The 27,541-nt window shown below is 38.0% G+C and overlaps 2 protein-coding genes and 1 pseudogene across 2 annotated transcripts; all 3 read left to right on the plus strand.

Annotated features, from left to right (window-relative positions):
• LOC121251074 overlaps nt 1–1,684 on the plus strand; it is a 45,263-nt pseudogene extending 43,579 nt beyond the window's left edge.
• LOC121251057 (anthocyanidin 3-O-glucosyltransferase 5-like) lies at nt 38–25,792 on the plus strand. Its single transcript, XM_041150364.1, has 2 exons — nt 38–102; nt 24,198–25,792. The coding sequence occupies exons 1-2, from the start codon at nt 84–86 to the stop codon at nt 25,655–25,657; spliced, it is 1,479 nt and encodes a 492-aa protein (XP_041006298.1). The 5' UTR covers nt 38–83; the 3' UTR covers nt 25,658–25,792.
• Nucleotides 84–1,564, plus strand: LOC121251066 (anthocyanidin 3-O-glucosyltransferase 5-like). The gene has a single exon (XM_041150375.1). The coding sequence runs from the start codon at nt 84–86 to the stop codon at nt 1,500–1,502; it is 1,419 nt and encodes a 472-aa protein (XP_041006309.1). The 3' UTR covers nt 1,503–1,564.
• Nucleotides 25,793–27,541: the final 1,749 nt, after the last annotated feature.

Here is a 27,541-nt window from a genome sequence, read left to right on the forward strand (position 1 = left end):
ATACCATAATTATCACTTGTTATAATATTATCACAAAGATCTCTCTCTGTCTCTCTTCCCTTGGATCCGCTGCTACACCATCCATGGAGATCTCAAAGCCCCATGCAGCACTGCTCTCTAGTCCCGGCATAGGCCACCTCATCCCCGTCCTGGAGCTCGGAAAGCGCCTCGTGACTCGCCATGATTTCACCGTCACAGTCTTCGTCGTCAGTTGCCACATGTCGCAGGTAGAGTCCCAAGTTATCCAGTCTTCCATGAGCCCGAAGCTCTTCGACATCGTCCAACTCCCACCGGTTGAGATCTCTCATCTAGTTGATGCCAACGCCACGGTTGTTACACAGATCGCCGTTATGATGCGGGAAGCCCGTCCAGCCCTTCGTTCCGCGATATCTTCCATGAATCCCCGCCCGACAGCGCTGATCGTCGACCTTTTTGGAACTGAGTCACTTCCCATAGCTGAGGAACTTGGTCTGCTCAAATATGTTTACGTCGCTTCGAATGCATGGTTCCTTGCTTTGACTGTACATGTGCCATTCCTAGACAGAGAGGTGGAAGGAGAGTATGTTGACCAAACAGAGCCGCTGAGAATCCCGGGTTGCAGGGCTGTCCGGCCTGAAGACGTGGTTGACCCAATGCTGGACCGGACCAACCAGCAGTATATTGAATACGTGCGAATAGGGAAAGAGATACCAACGAGTGATGGGGTTTTGTTGAATACATGGGAGGAGCTGCAGCCCCTCACACTTGCAGCGTTTAGAGATGAGACTCTCTTGGGTCGGTTCAGTAAGACTCCGGTTTATCCCATCGGTCCATTAACCAGACCGTTGTCCGGTTCGAGGAGCGAGTTGTTCGACTGGCTCGACAAGCAACCGAGCCAGTCGGTGATTTTCGTGTCGTTCGGAAGCGGGGGGACGCTTTCATACGAGCAAATGACTGAGCTGGCTTGGGGGTTGGAGCTGAGCCAGCATAGATTTATTTGGGTGGTGCGTCCTCCCACGATAACAGCTGCAGATGACTCTTTTTTCACGGCCGGGACCGCCTCGAGTGACGACGACCCATCAACCTACTTGCCGGACGGATTCCTGTCAAGAACGAAGAACAAGGGGCTTTTGATCTCCATTTGGGCCCCGCAAGTGGAAGTCTTGAGCCACCCATCTGTCGGTGGGTTCTTATCGCACTGTGGTTGGAACTCGACGCTCGAGAGCGTCGCCAACGGAGTGCCGATGATCGTGTGGCCACTCTATTCGGAGCAGAGGATGAACGCCACGCTGCTGGCAGAGGAGCTCGGGGTAGCCGTGCGTCCGAAGGTGTTGCCGTCGAAGAAAGTGGTTGGAAGGGAAGAGATAGAGAAGATGGTGAGACAGATCATTGAGGACAAAGAAGGGAAGAATGCTATAAGGGCTAGGATGAAGGAGCTGAAGTACAGTGCAGAGAAAGCTCTGTCTAAGAGTGGTTCGTCCTATAATGCACTCTCTCGGCTGGCACAGCAGATAACAGATTAGCATGCAACGACAGAAAGTGAGGGCTATGTGAGTTTAGCAATAAAGTCCCAACTGATCGTACTCCGCCACTTAAATTTGTTGTGTTTCTTTGCCAGTTTTTTTGGTTTATACAAGGAATGTGTTCTTTCTTTATCAGTATTTTACTGTAATGAATAACTCTGGAGAACTATCCAGGTGCATTAGCCCAGGAGTGCAGCTTTAAAAATGTCAAGTTTGAAGTAAAAGAAGACGTCCTTATTGAGATAAACTCAAGGCCTTTCGGAAGAAAGAGCAAAAGATTTTGTTTTGGTGCAACGAGGCAATTCTCTTGACTTTTTATGGTTTAAGATTTTGTTATGGCGTTAACTTTTGCAGTGGCACTTTTAGATAATTTTATAAATTTTTCTAAAATTTGATTAAAAAATATACTTTCTAAAATTTCTTCCTAAATCTTATTCATCTTTTAAAAATCTCTTACATTTTATTCTCTATCATTTTTTTATTCTATTAAAATAATATTTTTTTATTATTTCTTTATTACTTTTTTCTCTCACTTCCATTTAAAAACTTATAAACTACTTACTATTTAATTTTTTCTTTTGTTTTAAACTATTACTCTCTAGTGAATATTTTAAACAAAAATTTAAATTATTTTTAAAATTATTACTTAAAACTATAAAAATACTAGCATGAGAGAAAGTTTAGATGATTGGAAGAAAATTTGTTTTATTTGTTAGAATAAAATATTTATAAAAAATGATTTAAGAATGAATAATAACTCTTTATATTTAAAGAGTTACTGTTTACATTCTAAAATCTTTTTCCAAAAATAGGAAACCGGATGAAGAGGAGTTTTTAGAAAAAAAAAAAAAATTAATTATTTTTTAAGATTTAGAGAATTAGAAACTTTAGACATCCGGATCGTCAAAATGGTGCGCTGCAGGGCTAGTGTACCCTGGCCATTCTCTAGCAACACTCTCGTTCCTGAAGACTATTTGCCATACGGGTTTGTCAAAAATTGTAAAGTCCCGTACTCAAAGGTTAAAGAGTTTATCTGTTTCTGTTACTTGAAATCACGTCTCAATAATACAATGATAGACTCCTGTCTCAATGTAACATAAAACTCGTTGGTTCAAACCAACTCCTCTAATATAATTAATCTATGACTCTACAAAATCATAAAATAAACATCAATCTTTTAAAATACCAAGTCAGCAGAACAAAATAAATTTATTAAATAACACAATCCAATAATTGTAGTACCATTTGGCACTAGATCCACAATACTCAATTAGTCTCACCCTACTTTTTATTATTAATCATCAATTGAAATATCCAAAACATCTAAAATATTGTAGAGATAAGGGACAAGTTTATCAACAACTAAATAAGTAGTGAACATATATCAGTGTGTAAACATGAGCCTATAATAGAATGCAGAACGAAACATGTTCTCAAAAATATTAGATTAATAATTCAAAAATATTTATACTCAAAACTTTTAGCATAACATAACTGAAACATTATCATATACGAATAGAATTCTATGTTTAAACCCCATGGTAGGGGTGTGTAGACCCTAACGACCAACCGAGTAGAAATAGATGTGAAATTCTTCTCTTATTATTCACGAAGTCGGAGCCCCGAATGTGCACACAAAAAAGACCACATAGAAATCACTTTATTTTCAAAGTTGGTGTACCAAAAACAGAAAAGTTGATACTAACCCAAACAGAGGCAACAAGTTTACACCCGTGATAAGGTCAAAGCAGAACATAAACATAATTTCATGCCAAAAGTTTTCAAATGTCACGCCATATCATGACAAAGTATTGAATAGATTCAAAATCATCTTTTCATAATCATGCAAAATTTTCAAATTTCATATTCGTTTTTCTTATACAATTGAGAACAAAATACCAAAAATAAATCATATTTACACCAGTCATAACAGAAAATAATTTTATCTTTTATACAGATTTCATGAGTTTTTACAGATCAAATAACCGAGGTTGTTTTAAGTTTCTTTATATAAAAAAATATGCATGTTTTTCATAAAATCATCTCCGTTCAATTCTTTTTATACAAAATCTAGCAAAAGAGCCATATTTACCTAGACTTTTTAACTTTTCTGAATTTCTTCATATCTCTACCAAACAAATATTGTCACCTAAAAATAGGCACATAACTTTGTCAATTTTCAATCATACGAAAATTCCTGCTTATGCACATTTTTACAATTAAGACCTGAAATACTAATGATATATTTTTCGAAATGTCTAAAACCACCATTACCCTAAAATCACATTAACTCTAAAATATCAACGTTAAAACCATAAACATCGTGTTCATGAATCCAACTTCTGTTTCCTATAAGTATCCTCACAATAATCTAACCCTTCATAGGCCCGAACTCACATAACTCCTTATACATCACTCAACCCATAACACCTATAATCCAAGTCCATAACCCATTTAAAACTGCATAAACCCAGAACACAATCATACCAGCCCTTAACGCCTATTGTATGACCCGAGCCTGCACCCATCTATACAAGTTGCCGGTGACACCTGTAACCTCCAATTTATGGCCTACATGAAGTGAACTTATGTGAACTGATGGTAGAGTGCGTGATGGTGCTTCTCGGTGGCACAAGGCTGGGCAGGCTAGGCGCTCGTTAGAGATATAAATTAGGAGAGAGATAGAAAGAGATGTGAAATCTCCAAACAAAAAATAATATTATAAAATTATATTATTATAATATTTTAATTTTATAATAATTTTTATTTAATTGTTTCTCTCATTTTTTAAAATCTAAAAAATACTCAATTCAAACTATCTCAAGACTATTCACAAATTATTTTACTACTATTCACGAAATTTTCATATCATCTCACTCTCCAGACAGGCTCACACAAGCTCATAGTGTTTAAAAGAAGATACAAAAAATCAGTGTTTCTTAATATTTTACTAAATTTCGCAATAACTTTTCTTGCAATGTGCAACAAGAAATGGTCAGTCCAAAATTCATTTATTTTAAACAAACTATAAAAAGAAGAATCTAAAGTTTTAAGGAAAATAATTGATTTTCCAAATCCAATAGATCAACTAAATCAATAATGGAATGGTACCCATGATCAAGAACTGAAAAATATAAGAAAGAAGCATAACCATTACAATACGCGCATGTAGCAATACTATGACAATATACGACAGAGAAAGATTCGAGCTATATAGAAGCATGGAATCCATATCTAGTGAGTAAAAATTAAAAGGTATTGTAATCTTTATTAACATTTTCTTCTTGCTATGGCACGGTACTCTGCCTCAACTGAGAATTGGGAGACTGTGGCTTGCTTCTTGGACTTCAAGAAGACAAGAGAGGTCAATAAAAATGCAAAACCAATTATAGAATGTCTAGTATCATTACATCCAGCCCAATCAGAATCTATGAAAACATTCAAATGGATGGATAAGGTAGCAGAAAAAAAAAAAGCCCTTGACTTGGAGATGACTTCAAGTGCTGTAAAACTCGATGTGCAACATGGAGATGAGGTTGCCGAGAGGAGTCCATAAACTAAGTGTATGAATGGCAAATGTAATGCCTAGCCTAGTTATTGTAAGATATAATAAACGACCCACAAGTCTTCTATAAACTATAGGATCATCAAGAAGGGCACCATCAGACCTAGACAATTTAATATTCTATTTCATTTCGACTTGTTTATTGTGATATATGGGGCCTTTTTTTCCTCCATCTATAGAAGGTTGTGAGATAGATCCATCCACAAAGTCAATCTTGCTCTTCACAGTTAAAGCCATAAACATGGAACGACACCTAATGTGGTAATAATCGCTAGTGAGAACTTGAGTGACCAATAAAGTGTTTGGACTGTCACCATGATGAAGATAGTAAGGAATTGATGCATCCGCATGAGGAAGATGAGGATAGAAGAAAGAGAAGATGAAGCCACCGTTAGTGCTTTGAGAAGAAAACAACTGATACCATACAAAGAAAAATTTTTCTTGTATTAATTGAACTATTCGAAAATACACGTGTCTCTTTATATACAGGAAAAAAATGAGCGGAAAAATTAAAATTAAAATATCTAATCTCTAATACATCATTGTAGTTTAACTCACCTGAAAACAAATAACATATGATTATGCAAAAAGTTGGAAAATCCAATGAAGAATTTCATTAAGAGGTAAAAGGAAACAAGGAACATTTCAGTTAACTGCAAGCGTAATTCTACTTATTTTATTTAAACAAAGATATCTATAGATCATTGTTTTTTTTTTTCAAGATAACTTCATTACTAAATAAAATGGAAATACATAAAAAGGGGCAAGGATCCCAAAAAACACCAACATAAATTAGATATAACACAAAAATTAAAATTAAAACTTAATTGAGAAATGGAATCAAATAATCGGTCTGATAAACTGTCACGAAAAAATTTTTAGACAATAAAATTTCTATATGCAGTCACTTTTGCTTACTCTTTTATGCACTTTACTAACATGATTGGCTGCATTATTTTTTTAAATATAAAATAACTGTTTTTACCAATCACATCAGTAAATCAATATGCAAGAAGTATAAAAAAGTGACTGTATATAACATAACTAGAGAATTCCATTGATAGGAATGCTTGAAACATCTATTGCAAAAAGATTCCACAATAAGAAAGTGTGTGATGACTCGATGCCTTGAGACAATAGTTAAAGATCTCTAATCCCACAACTTTTGAGCGCATTTTTTTATATGGTAGATGAACAAAAGCCCTTCTCAAAAAGAAAATACTAACGAGCTTTTAGGAGGTGGAGTGTGCAAGTGTCTTTTTGAAAAAATTACGAGAAAAGGCCAAATTTATTGTGAACTTGACCGGTTTGCACTTAGAGCTGAAAACGTAATTTGTTTCAAGGGTGAGAACACCTGTTACTAGTTCTTATAATCCTAAGTGTGAAAAAAGACGAATTGAATTTAAATGTGAAAAAAAAAAAATCAATCAAAACCTGAAAAAATCGGTTTTAAATAACTAAAAAAAAAAAAAAAGTTGCACAAAATGTCTAAAATGTATATATATGTATATATATATAGAAATATTACTTGGTCTATCATGTATTACTAATGTCTTATACGTACTTTGTTAACGAGTAATTAACTAAGTTGTTATTTAATTCCCCTAACAAATTAAGATTGCATTAAAACTAAACAAATTGCCTCCTCTTACTTCTCACCGCTGCTGTAATTTATGCAGAAACATGCAGCTGCTTTAATTAAGTTGTTATTTAATTTATGCAGAAACATAAGTTTTGTTTCCTTATGTCTACTATCATGGCATTGTTACTCTCAAGCACCTAGATGGGTCTAGCTGCTCGTCACCTCTTGGATACACCAGCTGCTCCGCCGCCAGCATTGACACTGCATGCCTACAATCCCATCCCTGCCCAAGGCCACCTTGTCTGCCCTGCCATCTATGCCAACGCTGCCTAAAGCCACATTGCCACCGTTGCCAAGCACGCCATTGCCTACTTTGCCAACTCGGTGAGTTAAGATGAGTTGTGATTGCACTCTCTTTTTTTCAAATATTTGAAAAAACTAATAATTCACTCACTGCAGATAGATCACAAAAACCAAGGAAAAAGGAAAGTTGTATACTAATAGCAGTTCAACTATATAAGTTGAATTAACGTTGAACATCTTACACTTGAGTGAGGAACTTTTTGTAGTCCTGATCAGGTAGAAAACCGAGAAAAACATTATCAAAATCGCCTTCTGATCGAGTACTTGCTGCATCGATAGCATGATTAGATTTATCATGTGGATCTCAGTCATCTGGCACCAAGCAAAGCTGTGCCCAACGACTCGAAAGTTCGAAACTCCCATGCAACTCCTGTGACTCCAAAAAAGATGCCGAATGCAACCTACAATTCGTAAAATTAAGCAACAATGACGATGTAAAGTTATTTTTTCAATTCGTTTTAGATGATACTGCAACTTAATTAAAAGTGCTAATTCTTTTTATTAAAAATGTCAAATTATTACAACTAATTTGTAGAAGCGCGTAAACAGTAACTCAGTCTTGTGTAGGGGTGTAAAGGCCAGTCCAGTTCGATTTGGTTCAGTTTTGGACATATTTTAGAATTAAACCGGTATACACCGGTTTCGAAATTTGAAGAACTAATTCCGCACTAGTTACACCACTAAACCATTACTTCCAATTTTACCAGTTCCGATCCGGTTCAGTCCGATTTTTCGGTATATTATATATATATACAGTATGTTATAATATATTATATATTATAGTATATTATACTAATACTATAGACTATAGTGATAATATATAGTTATTTATATATAGTGGATTACTAATAGTATTAGTATTAGTGTGTGTGTATATATATAATCAAATATATAAATAAGTTAGACACTAACATATTATCACTAGCATATTATCACTAACATACATAATCAAATACTATATGATCATTATATGATGCTATTATATATATATATATATATATATATATATATATATGTTAGTTATATATAATCAAATATATAAATAAGTTAGACACTAACATATTATGATCACTAGCATATTATCACTAGCATACATAATCAAATACTATATCATTATATGATGCTATTATATATATATATATATATATATATATATATATATATATATGTTAGTGATAATATGCTTGGTTACATATATATTAGTGATAATATGATGGTTACATACATTTTTTATATGATAATATATGATCAAATGTATAGAAATGTATTTATCAAAAAGAATATATATTATAATTTATTATGCTATAAAATGTATTTATCCTTAATATATATATATGTATATAGTTTATATTAATAACATATGATCAAATGTTATATTAAGATTAATTTTATGTTATATCAAATTTTATATTAATTTTATATTATTAGACTATTATTACACATAAATAATAGGATTTTAAAATTTAATGTTATATTAATTAGCAATTTGGCATAAAATATAAAATTATTTTATATATAATTATATATATAATATTTTATAATATAATATAAAAAATTAAAATATATTTAAATGAATCGGTCCTGTCCGGTCCGATTCAGTACGGTGTTAGAGAAAAAAAATCGAAACCAAACTGATTTTGGCCAATTTAAAAAAATTGGAACCGATATCCGACCAAACCAATTTTAAATTAGATAGTCTGATTCAATGGTTTTTTTTTTGCATCCCTAGTCTTGCGCAAGTCCTAGAGGAATTAGCCATGATCTTATAGAAAAAGGAATTGTAGCCCACTTCTCCGAGTACGAGTATTAGCATAGATGATACCACTAAACACATTCTAAAATAACCATATGAAACTTTTCTGTTATTCCCTCCAATATTTGTAACCACATTGATTCCTTTTTTATTCCATATTCTCTTGTAAAACTATGTATAAAAACACTTGGAAATACAATACAAAACATTGAAGAATTTCAACAAATATGCTACTTTGATATGGTATTAGAGCATTTCGACCACCAGTACTCTAATCCATGGCTCTCTCTTCTTCTTCATCCCTTCCTCCTCCCAATCCTTCTATTGCATCCTCCTTCTCCCATCTTGTCACTACAAAATTAACCACAAACAACTATCCTTTTATGGAAAGTTCAAATCAGTGCCTATCTTAGAGGCCAAGATCTCTACCAATATGTCGATGGGTCTCTATCTTGTCCACCAGAGTTTTTGACTACCCATACAACCACCATCCCAACAACTAACCCAGATTTTTCTTCTTGGAAAAGAATTGAACAACTCATTCTCAACATTTTATTCTCCTCCCTCTCTGAATCTGTTATAGGGCATGTGCTTTCTGCTACCACCTCTTGGGACCTATGGGATTCCCTAGCCTCTATGTTCACTTCACATTCACAAGCAAAACAATTCCAAGTGTGCTTCCAACTTGCGAATCTTACTCGAGGAGATCAATCCATTACATCATACTTTGGCAAAGTTCGCTCTCTAGCTAACACTTTAGCATCAACTAGTAATCCCTTAATCAAGAATTTGTTACCTATTTACTCACTAGTCTTAGCCCTGCTTATAAATCTTTCATCACTTATGTCACCACAAGAGTTGAGCCCATCTCCTCACATGAATTGTTTCAAGTATTGCTTGTGCATGAGAGTCGCATTTCCCACAAATGCTCGGAGTCTTATCTCCCCTGTTGAGCCCTTAGCTCACTTCACTACCACTGGAGGCCGTGAACAATGTGGTCGAGAGGCTTCATGAGAGGTGCAGACATGGTTGTAATGGTAGAGGCAGATCAAATCATTTTCATGAGGAGGTCGAAATTTCTCTTTATCCTCGCCAAATACCCAGCAGCAGTTCTCAAGTTCTAGACCCACTTGCCAAGTTTGTCACAAATTTGGGCATGTAGCACTGCAATGCTGTCACCATTTTGACCATTCCTATCAATATGAAGCCCCACCTTCCTTCTTTGCAAATTTCACAACACAAAACACCTTCCCTGATGTTACTTGGTATCCCAATTTAGTGGCAACTTACCACATCACAAATGATTTGCATAAGCTAAATCTCTTCCTCAGAACCCTATAATGGTGGTGAATAAATCCAAGTGGGTGATGGTTCGGCTCTACCTATACAAAACATCGGTGACTCATTTATTTCCTCATCTTCTTCTTCCTTTGCTCTTCGCAATTTACTCCATATGCCTTTAATCACCAAAAGTCTCATTTCCATTTGTAAATTTTGTACTAACAATGGCTGCTATTTTAAATTTCATGCATCTCATTTCTCTTTGAAGGACACTTTGACAGGGAAGCTACTCCACACATGCCCTACATGTAATGGACTCTACGTTTTCCCCTCTGCGTCGACTTCCTCTTCATCACCCTCTACTCACGTCAACGAGAGGACTTCTATGGCTTAGTGGCACCGCCGTTTAGGTCACCCATCTCTCATTCTAGTCTCTCGAATATTGCATAGAAGTTGTTTGCCGATTCTCCCCACGGAAGCCACCAACTCTCATTTCATACTAATCAGGCCTAGGCGACTAACCATTTGGACTTACTATGTGCACATTTGTGGGACCCAGCCCCTTATGTTTCTAAGAATGGTTTTAAATACTATCTATCCTTTGTTGATCAATTTACTAGAGACACTCTTCTTTCCTCTTAAATTAAAGTCAAATGTTTACAATATTTTTCTCAATTTCTTACCATATCTTAAGCGTTTATTCAACAAAAAATTAATTATCCTACAAATCGATGGTGGTGGTGAATTTGAACCAGTCACATGCTACTCTGATAATGAGCACATGAGTTGCGAGTTTGACAGTAATTAATTGCATGCATATTATAGTGCAGATTACTAAATTCTCGCCCCTTTGTGGGGGTCATACTTGACTTAAGCATCCATTAATGACTCTCCTTCTGCTTCATAAATATATAATTAGGCTTAGGTAAGATTTCGTGACCACATGCATCCACTTGAGTCAATATTGTATCTTTCAACTTGTAAATTGAATTTTTCCTAACACATCTTTGGTCTAATATTCTTATAATACAAGTGGACAATCAGCGTGCATGTGATCTTATAGTACAAATATTTGGTCTAATCTTAGCCCGTCCTTTTCATAGATAGACGTTATAGAATTCAGAGCAATATTTTTACAGAGCCGTTTGATCGATCCTAACACTCTTTGATTGAGCCAAAGCAGCCTCTCCTTTCAATTTAAACAATGCATACCGGTCAAGACAAGGTACCCAAATACAGTGACCTTTTCTTTAATTAATTTGATCTAAAAGGATTGTAAAAGACAAAACGAACTCGTCATTTATATATAGAATAATATCAACATTCGAGAGTGATAGCATATTAACAAAATCCAGTTTATAATTTTTTGCTAATCAGATTCCACATTATTCAATTCATGGGTCCATTCCTTGGGCATTATGGCTGACACATTTATTAAAAACAAAAGGCAAAGAATTATCTGAAGTTATGCCATGACAGCATTGCATGGGATCGATCGATTAGAGCTAAATGACAAGATTTCAAATTATTTTGTATCGTAACACACGCAATCCCCGCGCCTTAAGTCAATGCATGCAGATACATATATACAAGCCTTTCCCTTTAGATTTTTTTTTAAGAGATACCCATATCGATATTCCCTTTAAACTAATATATACAGACACATCAGATCAACTTTCCATATTTTTTAGGAGGCAACTGTGCTGCATTATATCTCTCTCGGTTCTAGCCTGTAGAAGTGGCATCGACTCCTCCAACTCCAAAAAGATAGATCTTACAACATTTATTAATCAGCAATTCTTTGAAGGATCATCATCATCAAAATCAAACACATATAATATTCTGAAAACAACCAGGCAATTGACATTGACATGATTGTAGAAGCTTAGCCAGCTAATTAAATAGATAATCACTTCGTCTCCAGAAATTGATCTACCTCTTGGATCACTGACATCTGTTGTGAATTTCGATCTTCATTGGCATCGGTGAACAGCTGGAACAACCAATACTGATCACATGCTTTCTTGCTAATGACAAATCATATTATATTAATATATATGATTATATATATATAAATTTTATTTACAGTCCTAAGAGATTACGTATGTAGTCTTATTGATGAATATAATGGAGATAAAAAAAAACGTTATTTTAAAAAATGCATGAACAATCTTCATTTAAAGATTGTATGCAAACTAACTCTTTTATACATATATATATATATATATATAATATATATAATGCTTGACATGCCTTTAATTAGTTACATGCCTTTAAAATCCCCGAAATCTCAAACAATCCTAATTTGAAAAGGCATTTGGATGATAAGCAAGCATTTTCCTTCTCAATAAATATTTCAGAGGCACCTTCCCAATAATCGCTTTCACTACAGTCACCTAGCTAGCTAGCCCACTATATGGTTAGGTTAGGATAATGAATTAAAATGAAATGAGTGAAGATGAAAGATGAAAATTAAATAAAATATTATTAAAAAAAATTTAATATTATTATTATTTTAAAATTTGAAAAAGTTAAATTTTTTATTATATTTTATATGAGAATTTGTGATAATTGTAATTATAAGATGAGGTGAGATGAGATTGGTTGAGGTGTTTCTCAATCCAAACTCAGACTGAATCAATTATTTTGATCTCATTTTTTCCATTGGCAGATATATAAATATAACAATACGCTTGCAATTCTTTTTACGATATTAATTTAATTGTATTTTAAAATAAGAATCTTTTTATAAAATGAGATATTTTATAAATTATTTAAAAAATGTTCTTCATTTAAAATTTAATTAAATAAATAGTTGTAAAAATTATTTTGTATATCATTTTCCATATACATAATAAAATCTACCTCTTCTTATTAGTTTCAACTCTTAGAACAATTCGTGATTTCACATAATATCAAGGGATTTTGAGTTTGAACAGTGACTCTACATTTCACTCAATTAATTAAATATTTCATATATTAAATTCACTTATTGAATGAGAGTATAGCTTACACGTGAGGATAAGTGTTAAAAATATAAAATTTACCTATTATATTCGCTTAAACTTTTAAAACTAAGTGATTTCACAGTATTTATTTTATCTTTTTCTTTTGAAATGATTGTTGATGTAATATACTTCTCGCTCTTCTAGCATTAACGTTATCATTGGTTTTAGTGCATGGCATGCCTAATATATCAAACAGCACAAATGATTACAGGCTCTTGATTTCAAATTATTTATTATCCATGATGATATATAGCTGAAAGGATTTGAACTCTATGATTTTCTCAACCTTGAAAATGGTGTGCGCTCTTTCATTGCGTTTTTTTTTTTTTTTTAATAATAATAATTTTACTTAATTTTCATTCCATTTCATCGTCTCATCTCAATTAATTATCTAAATTTTTTTCTCTATCAGTTACGTGCCCGGTATTTGAGCTCGGCCGCTCTTTCATTCCTTATATAATGATTTGTATAAAGGATTACAATCTCAAGAGTAAGTGTAGACAGATTATCTAGACACTAATGGTGCAGTTATGTATGCTGTGACAGAGGCTATAATGGAGGATCATAGGTTGACTTTCCTTACAGTAGAGGTTTAAACCACCCCCCCCCAGCTGACTGGGGAAGTGCCACAGTGAGCTTGGACCAAACAAAACAAACTGAGAGAGTGAGACACTTTTGGTAAATATAACGGCAAACTACTACAGATGGGATGGAATAAATTTAACACTAAGATTTCATGCAGCAACTTACTCACGGATGAAATGATAGTCCTACAATGTGCTTGGACCGAGCTTGAAAGACCGAATTTGTAGACATAAAAATTGCACTTTCATTATCACAATGTAGAGTAGTAGGTTGTGGTACATCAATATGAAGTTCATGAAGGAGATGAAAGAGTCATGTGATTTCAGCTGATGTAAGGGCAAGAGACCAGTATTCTAACTCAGCACTTAGAAAGAAACAATCGGTTGCTTTTTAGCACACCATTAGAGTATATTTGAGCCAAGAAAGACTGCATATCCATACGCAGATAGTCGTGTATCTAGGCAACCAGCCCAGTTAGCATCAAAGTAAGCTACAATATTATTAGAGCTTTGTGAGAAATTGTTGATGCCGAAATGCAAAGTTCCTTTAAAGTAACGTAGGATTCGTTTTGCAGCTTTGAAATGATCATCAGTTAGCACATGCATGACCTGACATGCCATGTTTACTGAGTAGGAAAAGTCAATGTGATGGTGAGGTATTGGAGAACACCAACCATAGACTGATATAAGGATGGATCGAAGAAGGGTTGACCAATACTGGACAAATGCTGCCCAACAACCATGGAAGTGGTAACTACTTTACTGTCAACCATTGCTACTCGATCAAGTAGGTCAAGTGTATATAATCTTTCATGGAGAAGGTATGGCCAAGTTTATCAATAAAACTGTTAAGAACCTAAGTGTTGTTCCCTGTAACAACAATGTCATCAACATAGAGCAGCAAATAAATAACGACTGCAGATTTATGATACACAAATAGAGAAAGGTCAACATGGCTATAGTAAAAGCCAAATTGTATTAAGAAGCTGGTGAACTTATGAAACCAAGCACGAGGTGCTTGTTTCAATTCATAGAGTGCTTTATGTAGTTAGCCTTTAGCTACCAAGTAGGCCTTGTAGCGTTCCACACTACCATCAGGTCTAAACTCGGTTCAAAAAACTCATCGAGAGCCAATAATGTTCTAATTGGGTGGACAAGGAGCCAAAATCCAAGTTTCATTGTATTTAAGTGCACGAATTTCTTCATCCATGGCAAAAATCCATTCAAGATGTTTTAAGGTTGATTTAAAGCCTTTGGGTTCCTTAAGAGCTAATAAGGAATGGACAAAATGAGATGGAGGCAAAGCAATGAAAGCATGATAAGCTTTAGGTCGAAAAATACCAACTTTGGATCTTATTACCATGTTATAGGTGTTAACAGAAGCATATGGCAATGGTGAGGGCAGGTTTTACGAAGATGGGACTACTAGTTCATTAGAACAGTTTGTTCATGTAGAAGAGTCACGAGAAATTGGAATGTAAGCTACTTGTGAATGTTGAGGTGCATCGGATGGATTGAGTGCACATGGAAAACAAAATGATGAATGAGAATGGGAGAACTGAGACCTTGGAGTGATGGAGACAGAGACCTGTGGAGTATCAAAATAAGAGACAAAGTCAATGGGAGACGAAATTGCAGGAGAGTTTCCTGCAAAGGGAAAATTATATTCATCAAATGTGACAAGTTTGGAAATATAGACACGATGTGTTCGACGATCAAGACAACAGAAGCCTTTGTGAGTAGAACTATAACCAAGAAAGACACAAGGAGAACTCTTTGGGATTAGTTTGTGAGACTAGTAATCACGTAAAAAAAAGTAAAACAAAGACATCCAAATGTTCAGAAAAAAAAAAAAATAAGATTGCTTCTTACCAAACAAGATTTCATAAGGTGAGCTGCCTTTGAGAATGGGAGTTGGGAGTCTGTTAATGATGAAGACAGCAGTAGAAAATGCTTCAACCCACAGAGAGCAAGGAACATGAGTGTGAAACAACAAAGTTAAATCAACTTCTGTGACGTGCCTATGTTTACGATCTGCTCTGCCATTTTGTGCAGGAGTGTATGGACATGACATTTGTTGGTGAATACCTTGAGTTTTTAAGTGATGTTTGAAGTGAAGGTTTGTAAATTCAGTTACTCCGTCACATTGGAAGGTTTTTATTTTTTAGTTGAATTCATTTTCAACAAACCACTAAAAATGAAGGAAAGTATCATAAAAATCTGCTTTGGTTTTTAAATGGTAGAACCAAGTAAATCTGGAGTGGTCATCAATGAAGATCACATAAATCCTAAAGCCAGAAGAAGAGGGAATGGGGGAAGGCCCCCACAAGTCACAATGAATTAAGTCAAGGACTAAAGAACTGCGATGCTCATTTGTAAGAAATGGAAGCTTGTGAATTTTGCCAAGTTGACAACTACAACAGACAGTTGGATTTGGAAAAATGGATGTAACAGATAAATCACCACTTTTATTTAAATTTTCAAAGTACACGATTTGATACATACCCTAGTCGAGCATTCCAAAGAGAAAATGGTGCACTGAGTTTATTGTTTTTTAGAGAAGCAAGAAAGGGTTGGTGTCCATGGTCAAGAACATATAGACCATCAATGCATTTACCCGTTCCCAACTCCATTCCCGTGTGCAGGTACTGTAAGAAAAAGCCAAAATCAAAAAACCTAATGTAACAGTGATTGTCATCAATTAATTTGCTAATGGAAAGAAGACTTTTGGTAATATGAGGCACGACAAGAACATCACGAAGAGAAATAGAGAGAGTAGGTTGGAGTGAACCATTGTGTGTAACAAGCAGTGAAACTCCATTCCCAATTAGAATTTGATCAGAACCAGTGTAGGTGGTGGAAGTATCTAGTGTGTAGAATCATTGGTCATGTGGGAGGAAGCACCGTTGCCGGTATACCAGTCAGAGATATCGTCAGAGGAGGAGAAGGTTTCAACAACATTGGCTTCATGTCCATTTTGATTATATTGTTCCCAACAAATATTTGTGGTGTGACCATATTTCGACAGATCTAGAAACAAGTTTAGATTGTTGGGTGTTGGAGAAGTTTTTATTGTTGGTGGAATGACGATGTCCACTTTGAGAACCTTTGGTACGATTCCCTCGATGACCCCTCGACAACCACGACGATTGTTGTGACGACTTCCTCTTTGAGCAGTGAATGTAACTACAGTGTTTGAATGTCTTTCAAGAGATCTAATGAAGAAATTATGACTCTCTACCTTTGAAATGATGTCAAGGTAAAATGATAACATTGTGGTAGAGAAAGTCAAGAATTCAGGTCCCAGTCACACGTAAGAACCAATGGACTTTATCAGAGTCATCAACAGTGTAGCCTATGGATGCAAGCTGATCACAAAGTGTTTTGAAGGCTCGAGAGTATTCTCCAACACTCTGAGATCCCTTTTTTATAAGCTGAAGGTCATCGTTTAGTCTGAGTTCACAGGCTTTGGATTTATGAGAGAATGAATTCTCAAGAGATGTCTAAGCATCTCTAGTAGTAGTTAATCCAAGCACTTCACTCATTGCTTCTTCAAAGAGAGAGGAGTAAATGAGACTAAGGATGAGCTGATCAATTTGTTCCCAAGAAACATATGTTGGATTTGGAATGGGAAGATTGTTATTCATAATTGTGGGAGATGGGCTAGGGAAGGAACCATCAATGTAGCCTAAGAGGTTTTCGCTACATATAAGAGGCAACAACGCCAAAGAAGATAGTTTGTAGAAGTAACCTTAATAGAAAATATGTGTATCATGGTATTGAAGGACATAATAGAAGGAGAAGGGTTGGGAGATTAGGAAGCCATATGGAAATGGATGTTAATCCTTCAGGGCTCGGATACCATGAAAAGATTTGAAGCCTGTGATTTTTTCAATCTTGAAAATGGTGTGCGCTCTTGCATTCCTTATATAATGATTTTTATAAAGGATTACAATCTCAAGTCTAAATGTAGAAAGATTTACAAGCTACAATCTGGACACTAATGGTGCAATTGTACATGTTGTGACAGAGGCTATAATGGAGGATCATAGGTTGACTTTCCCTTGTAAGAGAGGTTTAATAGTTGAATCCTTAACAATGGCATAATCTGATCTACGATAAATGCTACAGGGAAGCTTTACACCACACACTTCCACCTAACAAACATATGATTTATCATTTTTATCTTTCTATTTAAACACACATATTTAAGCATTAAGATAGAATGAAAACTTACATGTTGATTAGGTGGAAGTATGTAGTGTAAGACTTCTATAAAGAATTTCTCATATACAAGTTGTGAGAGGAGAAATCCCCAAGGGACAGGCCCAGGATAAGACTCGGGCCCACATATGAGAACCGGGATGGCCGAGATGGCCCAAAAAGGAAGGCACAGGACAAGAGTCCTAACAAGAGGACGGGAGAACGTGTACCCTGGCACCACTGACAGAGGTACCCCCGACCCTGACACAACAAGACAGCCTGACACCCCAAACTGGCCGACCATCAAAGGCATCCCCGTCCCAGACACTGTTGTCCAAACTACAAAGTGTGTAATCACACAAGACCAAGTGTGCATTAATGACACAAGACCAAGTGTGCATGGCAGGGCCACACCGCATTTAATGCGCCCCCAGGGTTGGCACACAACAGGCATGCCCTCCTAGGTGTCAGCAACGACCCTGGCCAAGCATGGCAAGACTAGCGAAAAGCAAGAGGTTGGCAGGGACATGGGATCCCAGTACGAAGTAGCACACCGGTCACCATCACCTTAGGACCCACCCCGGCAGGGCACCCAGGGCCCTGCCCCTTCACAGCCAGTAAAACACGAGTTCCATTGCTTGCCGAACTTCGCGCAATGCATGGTCACGATGCATTGGCTATGGACCAAACCCTCCCGAGCTTCCCCCTTTCACAGCCAGTCATGTATAGGTCCCCTGACCTGCCGACCTTCATGCACCACAAGCCTAGTCCCTTAACTGGCCGCGATGCATTGGCTAAGGGCCAGAACCTATCGAGCCATGCTCCTTCACCGCCAGTCGAGCACAAGTCATTTGGCTCCCCGACCTTCGTGCAATGCTTGGTCACAATGCATTGACTAAGGGCCAAAGCCTCCCAAGCTTTCCCCTTCACAGTCAGTCGGGCACAGGTCCCCTGACTTGCAGACTTTCGTGCCCTACAAGCCCAATCCCTCGACTGGCTGCGATGCATTGGCTAAGGGCCAAGGCACCGCGAGCCCTGCCCCTTCACAGCCAGTCGGACACGAGCCCTATGGCTCGCCGACCTTCGCGCCATGCATGGTCACAATGCATTGGCTAAGAGCCAAAGCCTCCTGAGCTTTCCCCTTCACAGCCAATTGGGCACAGGTCCTCTGACTTGCCGACCTTCATGCGCCACAAGCTCAGTCCCTCGACTGGCCGCGATGCATTGGCTAAGGGCCAGATCCTACCGAGCCACGCACCTTCATAGCTAGTCGGGCACGAGTTCCTTGGCTCGCCTACCTTAGCGCAATGCATGGTCACGATGCGTTGGCTAAGGGCCAAAGCCTCCCTAGCTTTCCCCTTTACAGCCCAGTCGGGCACGAGTCCCTTGGCACGCCGACCTTAGCGCACCAACAAATCGATAGCAGACCATCAGTGGGGACTCTATGTAAGGCTCGACGCGCTAAAACGAGGGTTCCAAGCAAAACAACAAAGAAAGGAAATGCAAAGAAGATACGAGCGCAAACGCGAAGATAAAAAGAAAGCTAGCTTTGTTTATATAAGCAAACCCAAGTTACAAAAGTTTAGATTACAAAGGCCGATGGGTCGGGCAAAAGGAAAAGGAAAGCCTAAGAAGACGGAGGCGAATCTCCCAGCAAGAACGAGGGTTTTCCTGATTTCCCAAGCTCTTTAACAAACGCGAAGGCTAGAGGGTCCGGCTCCAAGGACATCAGATCCAAGGTATCGAGGTCCACGTCGGGATTCAGGCTCATGGGGTTTCGAAACTGCTCGAGGCCCTCCTTGTAGCCGTAACCCCAAGCAGCATCACGGATAGCCCGACCATGCCGAATCTAAGCCTTGACTTCCTCGATACGCTCGATGCTGCTTCGAAGGTCAGAGATCGTATCGCTAGCATGCTGCAGCTTGACCATGAGGTTGTGGATCAAGACCTCCCTCCGCTGAACTTCACCCCTCTAGCGCTGGACCTCCCAGACAAAGGAAAAGTGTCTGAACATGAGTTAGGAGCGTTGCCTGACGGCCGCAGCCAACTTCCAGTCCACTTGACTCCTTTTCCCCTGGAGTGTGCAAACCCCATTTTGGAGATCGTCTTCCCTCTTCTCCGACTCCATCAGCGCATCCCAGAGGCGTCAGGCCTCCCCGAAAGCATAGACTTGATTCGCCTTGAGGGAAGCAAAGGAATCGGGCCTCTTACATATTTTGTTAAGACCAGTTCTCAATACAATCTCCCTTCTAACACCACACTAATGTTTTAGTACTTCTCTAGGGATTACTATAATTTATGTTTAATGGGACTGAGCTTTAATTCCCATACCCATCAATTAAAAAAGAATTAGAGACTGGTCAATCAATCAAAATTGCAAATATTACTGATGATAATGAAGCTTAAAATGGTATATTTAATTCAATAATTCAAATAATTATCTATTGAGGGCATTCGTGTGTACCAAGCTTTATAAATTTGGTTGTACCCTAGGCCTTCTCAACGTACGAGAGAGATCCTTTTTATCTCTCATGATCTGTCAGTTAAGAAGAAAGTTTAGGAAAGTAAAAAGAAACTGGCTAGATCGAGTTTGCATGATTCCTTCCCTCATTTTGTGGAGTACTTGTCAATTGGTTGCTTTCAATTGAGCCCCACTTCATGCAAACGTACGTTGACAGGTTGAAATAATCAAACTATATATATATATATATATATATATTCGGCGTTTGTTCAGCTTTAATTAATTGATTAATAGTCGATCGATCGTTAATACAAATAAACATTGGGTTTAATTTGTTAGGTACAACACTATATATTTTACTGCTCAAGTTGTAAGTTCCAATTCTATCTTTTATTATTGGCATCGACCACCACATATGGCACCTACTAATCGAAATCTTCTTTTGAGAATAACTAGCATTATGATACCATAATAATCATCATGAGTTATGATGATGGTGGTGGTGGAATACTATATATATCTTCAAACAGAAGCTGATCTGAAGTAAAGCAAGAGAAAAGGTAATTGTTTTCTGCATGAGTGGATTGACCTAAAAGGTAGATTTTTTTCTGCATGATCTGTCAGGTCGAGGTACTCCTCCCCACTGGTGCAAAGCACTCGCCGATAGATAATGCAGTTGGCTGCCAATAGACACCAAGCATTCGAATGAAGTTGGCAGGGGCCAACCCCAACAAGTGGAGGACGTCGCGGATAGGGTGGTAGAAGGGAAGTTGGAGCCCATTTGCGAACATGAGGGGATAGAGGGCCACGCGGCCCACCATCCAGTGAACATAAAAGGCGGACTCACGACGGTCAAGAACTTCCAAAACCACTGAAGAGGGGATATTGTACTTCACCCTGAACGCTCGAAGGTCGTTTTCAGTGACTGACGAAACCCAATTATTTACGACGAAATACAATGGTTTCAAGGAGGAAGAACCACGTGGGGCCATTGAAGCAGCAGGAACAGGTACTAAGGATGCGGCTGAAGACAGTGAAGGAACTAAACGGCAAGAAACAGAACGAGGAAGAAGAAAACTAGTGAAGGCAAAAATGGAGGAGGAAGCAAATGGTGAAGGGTGAGGAAGGAGAAGGCCTTATATAGGCTTGTGCACGAACCAAGGAGCCGCTTGATGTTATGGGTTGGTGACCTCAGGAAGGCCAAACGGCGCAGTGTTGTAGGAACGTGGGAATCCGACGACAATCTCGTGGAGTACACGAACCAATAAGGGCTCGGGCGTAGGCAAACGTGACATGCACTGCATAACCATCGAAGACCAAAGAGCATCAGGAACTCTAGGTGACAGGGAACCCTGGAGTTAATGAGTGGGACAGATGGCCTCGGGAAACCCAAACGACAGGGAATAACGTAGTACGAAGGGACACTAAGCGGGCGACGTCAGCACTAATGATGAGCCTAGCACGCAGACCAACAGGCACTGGCCTTTCCAACTGTCGGGAGATGAAGTGGCACGAAAATAGAGGCAGCACTTGACATCAACAAGTGGCCTTGGGAGGCACAAGTGACTCAAAACAAGCGAGTGATGGAGAGGAGTTGAGGTAGACACCATCCGAAACCGAAGGTCAAGCATTAGACGGGCAATAAACGTGGCCATCACACTGAGCGCAAGGAGGAGAAGATCTTAAATTCTCACCACACATGTGTGCTAGGAATTCATAGGGTACTGTGAGGGGAGAAATCCCCAAGGGCCGGGCCTAGGATAAGGCCCGGGCACGTGTATGAGAACCAGGATGGGCCGAGAAGGCCTAGAAAGGAAGACACAAGGCAAGAGTCTTGACAAGAGGACGAGAGAATGTGTACCCTGGCACCACTGACAGAGGTACCCCCAACCTTGACACAACGGGACAGCCTGACACCCCAAACTGGCCGACCGTCAGGGGCATCCCCATCCCTAACACTAATGTCCGGATGACATAAGAGAGCAGGGAGCCCGTCCAGAGTCACGCTGCATTAATGACACAGGACCAAGTGCGCATGGCAGGGCCACGCTGCATTCAATACACCCTCGAGGTTGGCACACAACGGGCATGCCCTCCTAGTTGTCAGCAACGACCTTGGCCAGGCCTGGTAGGATTGGCAGCAGGAGGTTGGCAGGGACATGGGATCCCAATATGGAACCGCACACTAGTCACCATCACCTAGGGACAAACCCCGACCAGGTATAAATACCCTCCCCCCTCTACCAAGAAGGGGAGTTATTCACACTTATATTCTTGAACACTTCTCTGTTTATTCATTCTAGCTCTCTCTTTCTCTCTTCATCTTCAACCTTGAACTAACTTGAGCGTCAGAGGTACTACGGTCTCCTAGCTCCCCCATTCTCCTCCTTGCAGGGAAGAGTTCGAATGCTGCCAGCGTGAAGTTGTCTAGGTCTCACGAAACACGACATTAACACAAGTCATACAAATAAACTTTGGAATTCGGACAACTATTTCCAAAATAATTTGGAAGTAGGCGCAGCTAGCCCCATATGACAAGATCATTTGGACAAACTATCCGTTCAGAAAGCTTACCATATCGACCCATATCCCTTTAAACTAATACACTCAAAATTAAGTTGTTCAAATTTGTTTAGGGAATCTAGTTGGGTACACACCCTGTCTCTCTCAGGCGTCATCTCGTTGGTCACAAGTCCTCACTACATGCAAAGATTTTATAAAAGAAAAGTTTATAAATTGAAATGGCGATAGGTTAGATTTACTTTATAATAAAAAGATCAGTGATATACCACAACAAGTTATATTACTTTGTGCCTACAAAAAAAAAAAAAAGTTATATTACTTTGTAAATTTTATTAGATCTCTTTAGGAACTAAACATTTATTTAAGAATCTTAGTTTTAGGAAAGGATAGTCGAGTGATGCTAGATACAGTCATGGATTGTGCAAACGCTATGCACTCTATTTGAAAACGAGTGAGATCTCCTATTAAAAAATTAATTTTTTTATATAAATATTATATTTACTCACTTTTTTCAGAATGAATGTACACATTCTATGACTGCAAATATCATTTCTATTTAACAAAATAGAGCAATAATAAAAACAAACCGGCTATACATAATTATTTTCACGACTTTATTTTAAAATCAGAGTATTTTGATAAAATGATATATTTTAATAAATTCATTTATAAAAAGAGAAATAATATTTATAATCATAAAATAGATAAATAGCATGCAATCATTTTTAAAATAATAAATAAAAATAAAATTCATATAAAAATTAATTTTTTAATAATAAAACTCAATATTATATAAAACCATTGCCACGATTTTAACATCTTAAAACATGATAGTTAAAAGTCTGGGTAAAAGCCATGAGTTTATAACAAAAATTAATGTATCACTCAAACTATGCAGCAGTACTGTCAGCCGTGTCCGGAGAGTAGCTCAAATAGCCTCCTTTGAAAATTTTTTAAAATTTTTCAATTCATCACATTTTACTATTATAATTTTTTTAAATTTATATATAAAATAAAATAAATAATTTAATTTTTTTAAATTTTAAAATAAAAATAATATTAAAAAAATATATTTTAATAATATTTTATTTATCTTTTTAATTTTAATCTCAATTCTTCTCATTTTATCTAAATTTTTAATAGTTAAAAAATCATTACACTTCTTCTTTTTCTTTTAATTTTAAAATAAAAATAATATTAAAAATATATATTTTAATAATACTTTATTTAATTTTTTAACTTTAATTTTAACTATTTTCATCTAGCTAAAAAATATTGCACTTCTTCTTGTTTTGATTATATCTCTCGTCTCTTCGATCCCTCTCTCGCTCTCGTCTCTTCGATCCCCTATACATGGAGATCTCAAAGCCACATGCAGCACTGCTCTCTAGTCCCGGCATGGGCCACCTCATCCCCGTCCTGGAGCTCGGGAAACACCTCGTGACCCACCACGATTTCACCGTCACAGTCTTCGTCGTCAGCTGCCGCATGTCGCAGGCAGAGTCCCAAGTTATCCAGTCTTCCATGAGCCCTAAGCTCTTCGACATTGTCCAACTCCCACCGGTTGACATCTCTCATCTAGTTGATGCCAACGCCACGGTTGTTACACAGATCGCCGTTATGATGCGGGAAGCCCGTCCAGCCCTCCGTTCCGCGATATCTTCCATGAATCCCCGCCCGACAGCGCTGATCGTCGACCTTTTTGGAACTGAGTCACTTCCCATAGCTGAGGAACTTGGTCTGCTCAAATATGTTTTCGTCCCTTCGAATGCATGGTTCCTTGCTTTGACTGTACGTGTGCCATTCCTAGACAGAGAGGTGGAAGGAGAGTATGTTGACCAAACAGAGCCGCTGAGAATCCCGGGTTGCAGGGCTGTCCGGCCTGAAGACGTGGTTGACCCAATGCTGGACCGGACCAACCAGCAGTATATTGAATACGTGCGGGTGGGGAAAGAGATCCCTACGAGTGATGGGGTTTTGTTGAATACATGGGAGGAGCTGCAGCCCCTAACACTTGCAGCGTTTAGAGATGAGACTCTCTTTGGTCGGTTCAGTAAGACTCCAGTTTATCCCATCGGTCCATTAACCAGACCGTTGTCCGGTTCGAGGAGCGAGTTGTTCGACTGGCTCGACAAGCAACCGAGCGAGTCGGTGATTTTCGTGTCGTTTGGAAGCGGGGGGACGCTTTCATACGAGCAAATGACTGAGCTGGCTTGGGGATTGGAGATGAGCCAGCATAGATTTATTTGGGTGGTGCGTCCTCCAACGAGAACAGCTGCAGATAACGCTTTTTTCACGGCCGGGACCGTGTCGAGTGGCGACGACCCATCAACCTACTTACCGGCCGGATTCCTGACACGAACGAAGAACAAGGGGCTTTTGGTCCCCATTTGGGCCCCGCAAGTGGAAGTCTTGAGCCACCCATCTGTCGGTGGGTTCTTCTCGCACTGTGGTTGGAACTCGACGCTCGAGAGCGTCGCCAACGGAGTGCCGATGATCGTGTGGCCACTATATTCGGAGCAGAGGATGAACGCCACGCTGCTGGCGGAGGAGCTCGGGGTAGCCGTGCGTCCGAAGGTGTTGCCGTCGAAGAAAGTGGTGGGAAGGGAAGAGATAGAGGAGACGGTGAGACAGATCATGGAGGACAAAGAAGGGAAGAATGCGAGAAGGGCGAGGGTGAAGGAGCTGAAGTACAGTGCAGAGAAAGCTCTGTGTAAGGGTGGTTCGTCCTATACTGCACTTTCCCGGCTGGCACAGCAGATTAATGAGATTAGCATGCAACGACCGACCGAAACTGAGGGCTATGTGAGTTTAGCAATAAAGCCCAACTGATCGTACTCCCACCACTTAAATTTGTTGTGTTTCTTTCCCATATGCAATGTTTTCCTTCTTTATCATAAACTGTAATAATTTCCGAATCACAGTAATCATGATATGAGTCCTCTAGTTGATTGAGTGGTTTATCCAGGCTTAATTTGTGTCTTTATAGTAACTGAGTTTTAAGAAGATACTTCAGATGCCAGCACCTAAATTTGGATGAGTACTACGCAAAGAATAGACTCCAGAAAGCTCTGCAGAAATGGCTTCGACATGAGCAAATTGTAGTTTCTGAAGACTATTTGCCATACGGGTTTTTAGCCAAAAGCATCGCGAATGCATATTATTGGTGGCAATTAATGTGGAGAGGTGCGACAGATATTTCTGCATGCATTCTAATCTGTCCTGTCCACCCACACCTCCCTAGAAATGCCACACATATCCCACAACTTGTACCGAGCTGTATTTAGTACGGAGACTAGATAGGAGGAAATCGTGAGCACTCAATTGGGAGAAAATAATGGAGAGGGCCGGAGTTAGTTGCATTGGAAATTAATGGAGAGGGCCCATGGATTGGTGACATCACTAAATTCGTTGATTTTTCGTAACATATTCGGTGTTCCGCAAGAGAGTTGCTTTTGTTTAGTTTGCATCGAATCGAATCAAATTTGAAGAAGCAATCGCGGTGTCTATCTGGGTTTCAATCCGGATATATTATTCGGGTTTTAAACTTGGGCCAGAATTGGGACCGGGTTGGTCTAGGTCAAATCCGAATGGATCCGAATTTTTAAAATTCAGAAATCCGAATTTCGGATTGTACCTAGATTTTTTTTTTGAAGTAAAAGCATTTATTTTATTAAATTTTTTTTCTAAGAAGTCATGTTCATTAAACGCATAATATTTGTGTTCTAAAAATACTAAATGCATGTAAAACAAAAAAACAAATCAAATATTTATCTATGCATGCATCACAATGCAATTCACTACATATTATACTATTTATATTTATAAATTACATTACCAAACACAAAATTATAATAAATGAGTTACAAAATCAGCAGTACAATCTTTCCATCAGTGATTCTATCTCTTTCTCTACAAGATAGATACATGTAAAAAAAAATTGTGACAATGCTAAACATAGATTCCAATCAATGTTTCCAATGTCAGAAGTCATTAGCTCCAAAAAGACTCAAAACAAAAGTGTGCTATTCAATGTATTCCAGTGAAAACAAGATTTTTCACCATTCTCAGGAAATGTCACATTCTTCAAGTACAGTGCATCTACATGAATTATTGTTAAATTTAAAGTCAACAATTTAGCATAACAAATATAAAAGTACGTACTCTAGATTTTTTTCAGCATGAATGGAAAGAGAGACTCATAGCAGCTTCTGTTGAAGATGAAGACAGATGATCATCTAAAAAAATATTAAAAATGAGTTAGATAATAAATCGAAATAGATAGATATTAAAAAAATATTTCAAGTTTCAAACTTACCTTCAAGGTCTATCGACTGTACGTATTCTTCCAACTCTCGGATGTCGACCGGTTTGGTTCTTAACCAATTTTGAGTGCAAATGAGGGCTTCGACAGTCTCTAGAGACAATGAACTCCTAAAAGAATCCAAGATGCGTCCTTCAGTACTAAATGCAGACTCCGAGACAACAGTGGAAATGGAGGTGGCTAACACATCACGTGTTGCCTCAGCAAGGACATGATAATTTGTGGCATTAACTCTCCACCAATCCAAAATATCAAAACTGGGTGATTTTTGTGCACATCCCTCCAACAAATACCTATCTAGTTCTGATCTAAACTTCATAAACCCTTGCTTCTGAAGGTATTTCTCTAACCTGAGATCAAATTTAGTCGAGGTAGTAGTAGAAGTAGAAGTA

The sequence above is a fragment of the Juglans microcarpa x Juglans regia genome, chromosome 1D (genome assembly GCF_004785595.1).
Source record: "Juglans microcarpa x Juglans regia isolate MS1-56 chromosome 1D, Jm3101_v1.0, whole genome shotgun sequence".
NCBI lineage: Eukaryota > Viridiplantae > Streptophyta > Magnoliopsida > Fagales > Juglandaceae > Juglans > Juglans microcarpa x Juglans regia.

What these genes read in the sequence shown, in the direction of transcription:
- LOC121251066 (XM_041150375.1), top strand. Translation starts at nt 84, where the DNA reads ATGGAGATCTCAAAGCCCCATGCAGCACTGCTCTCTAGTCCCGGCATA.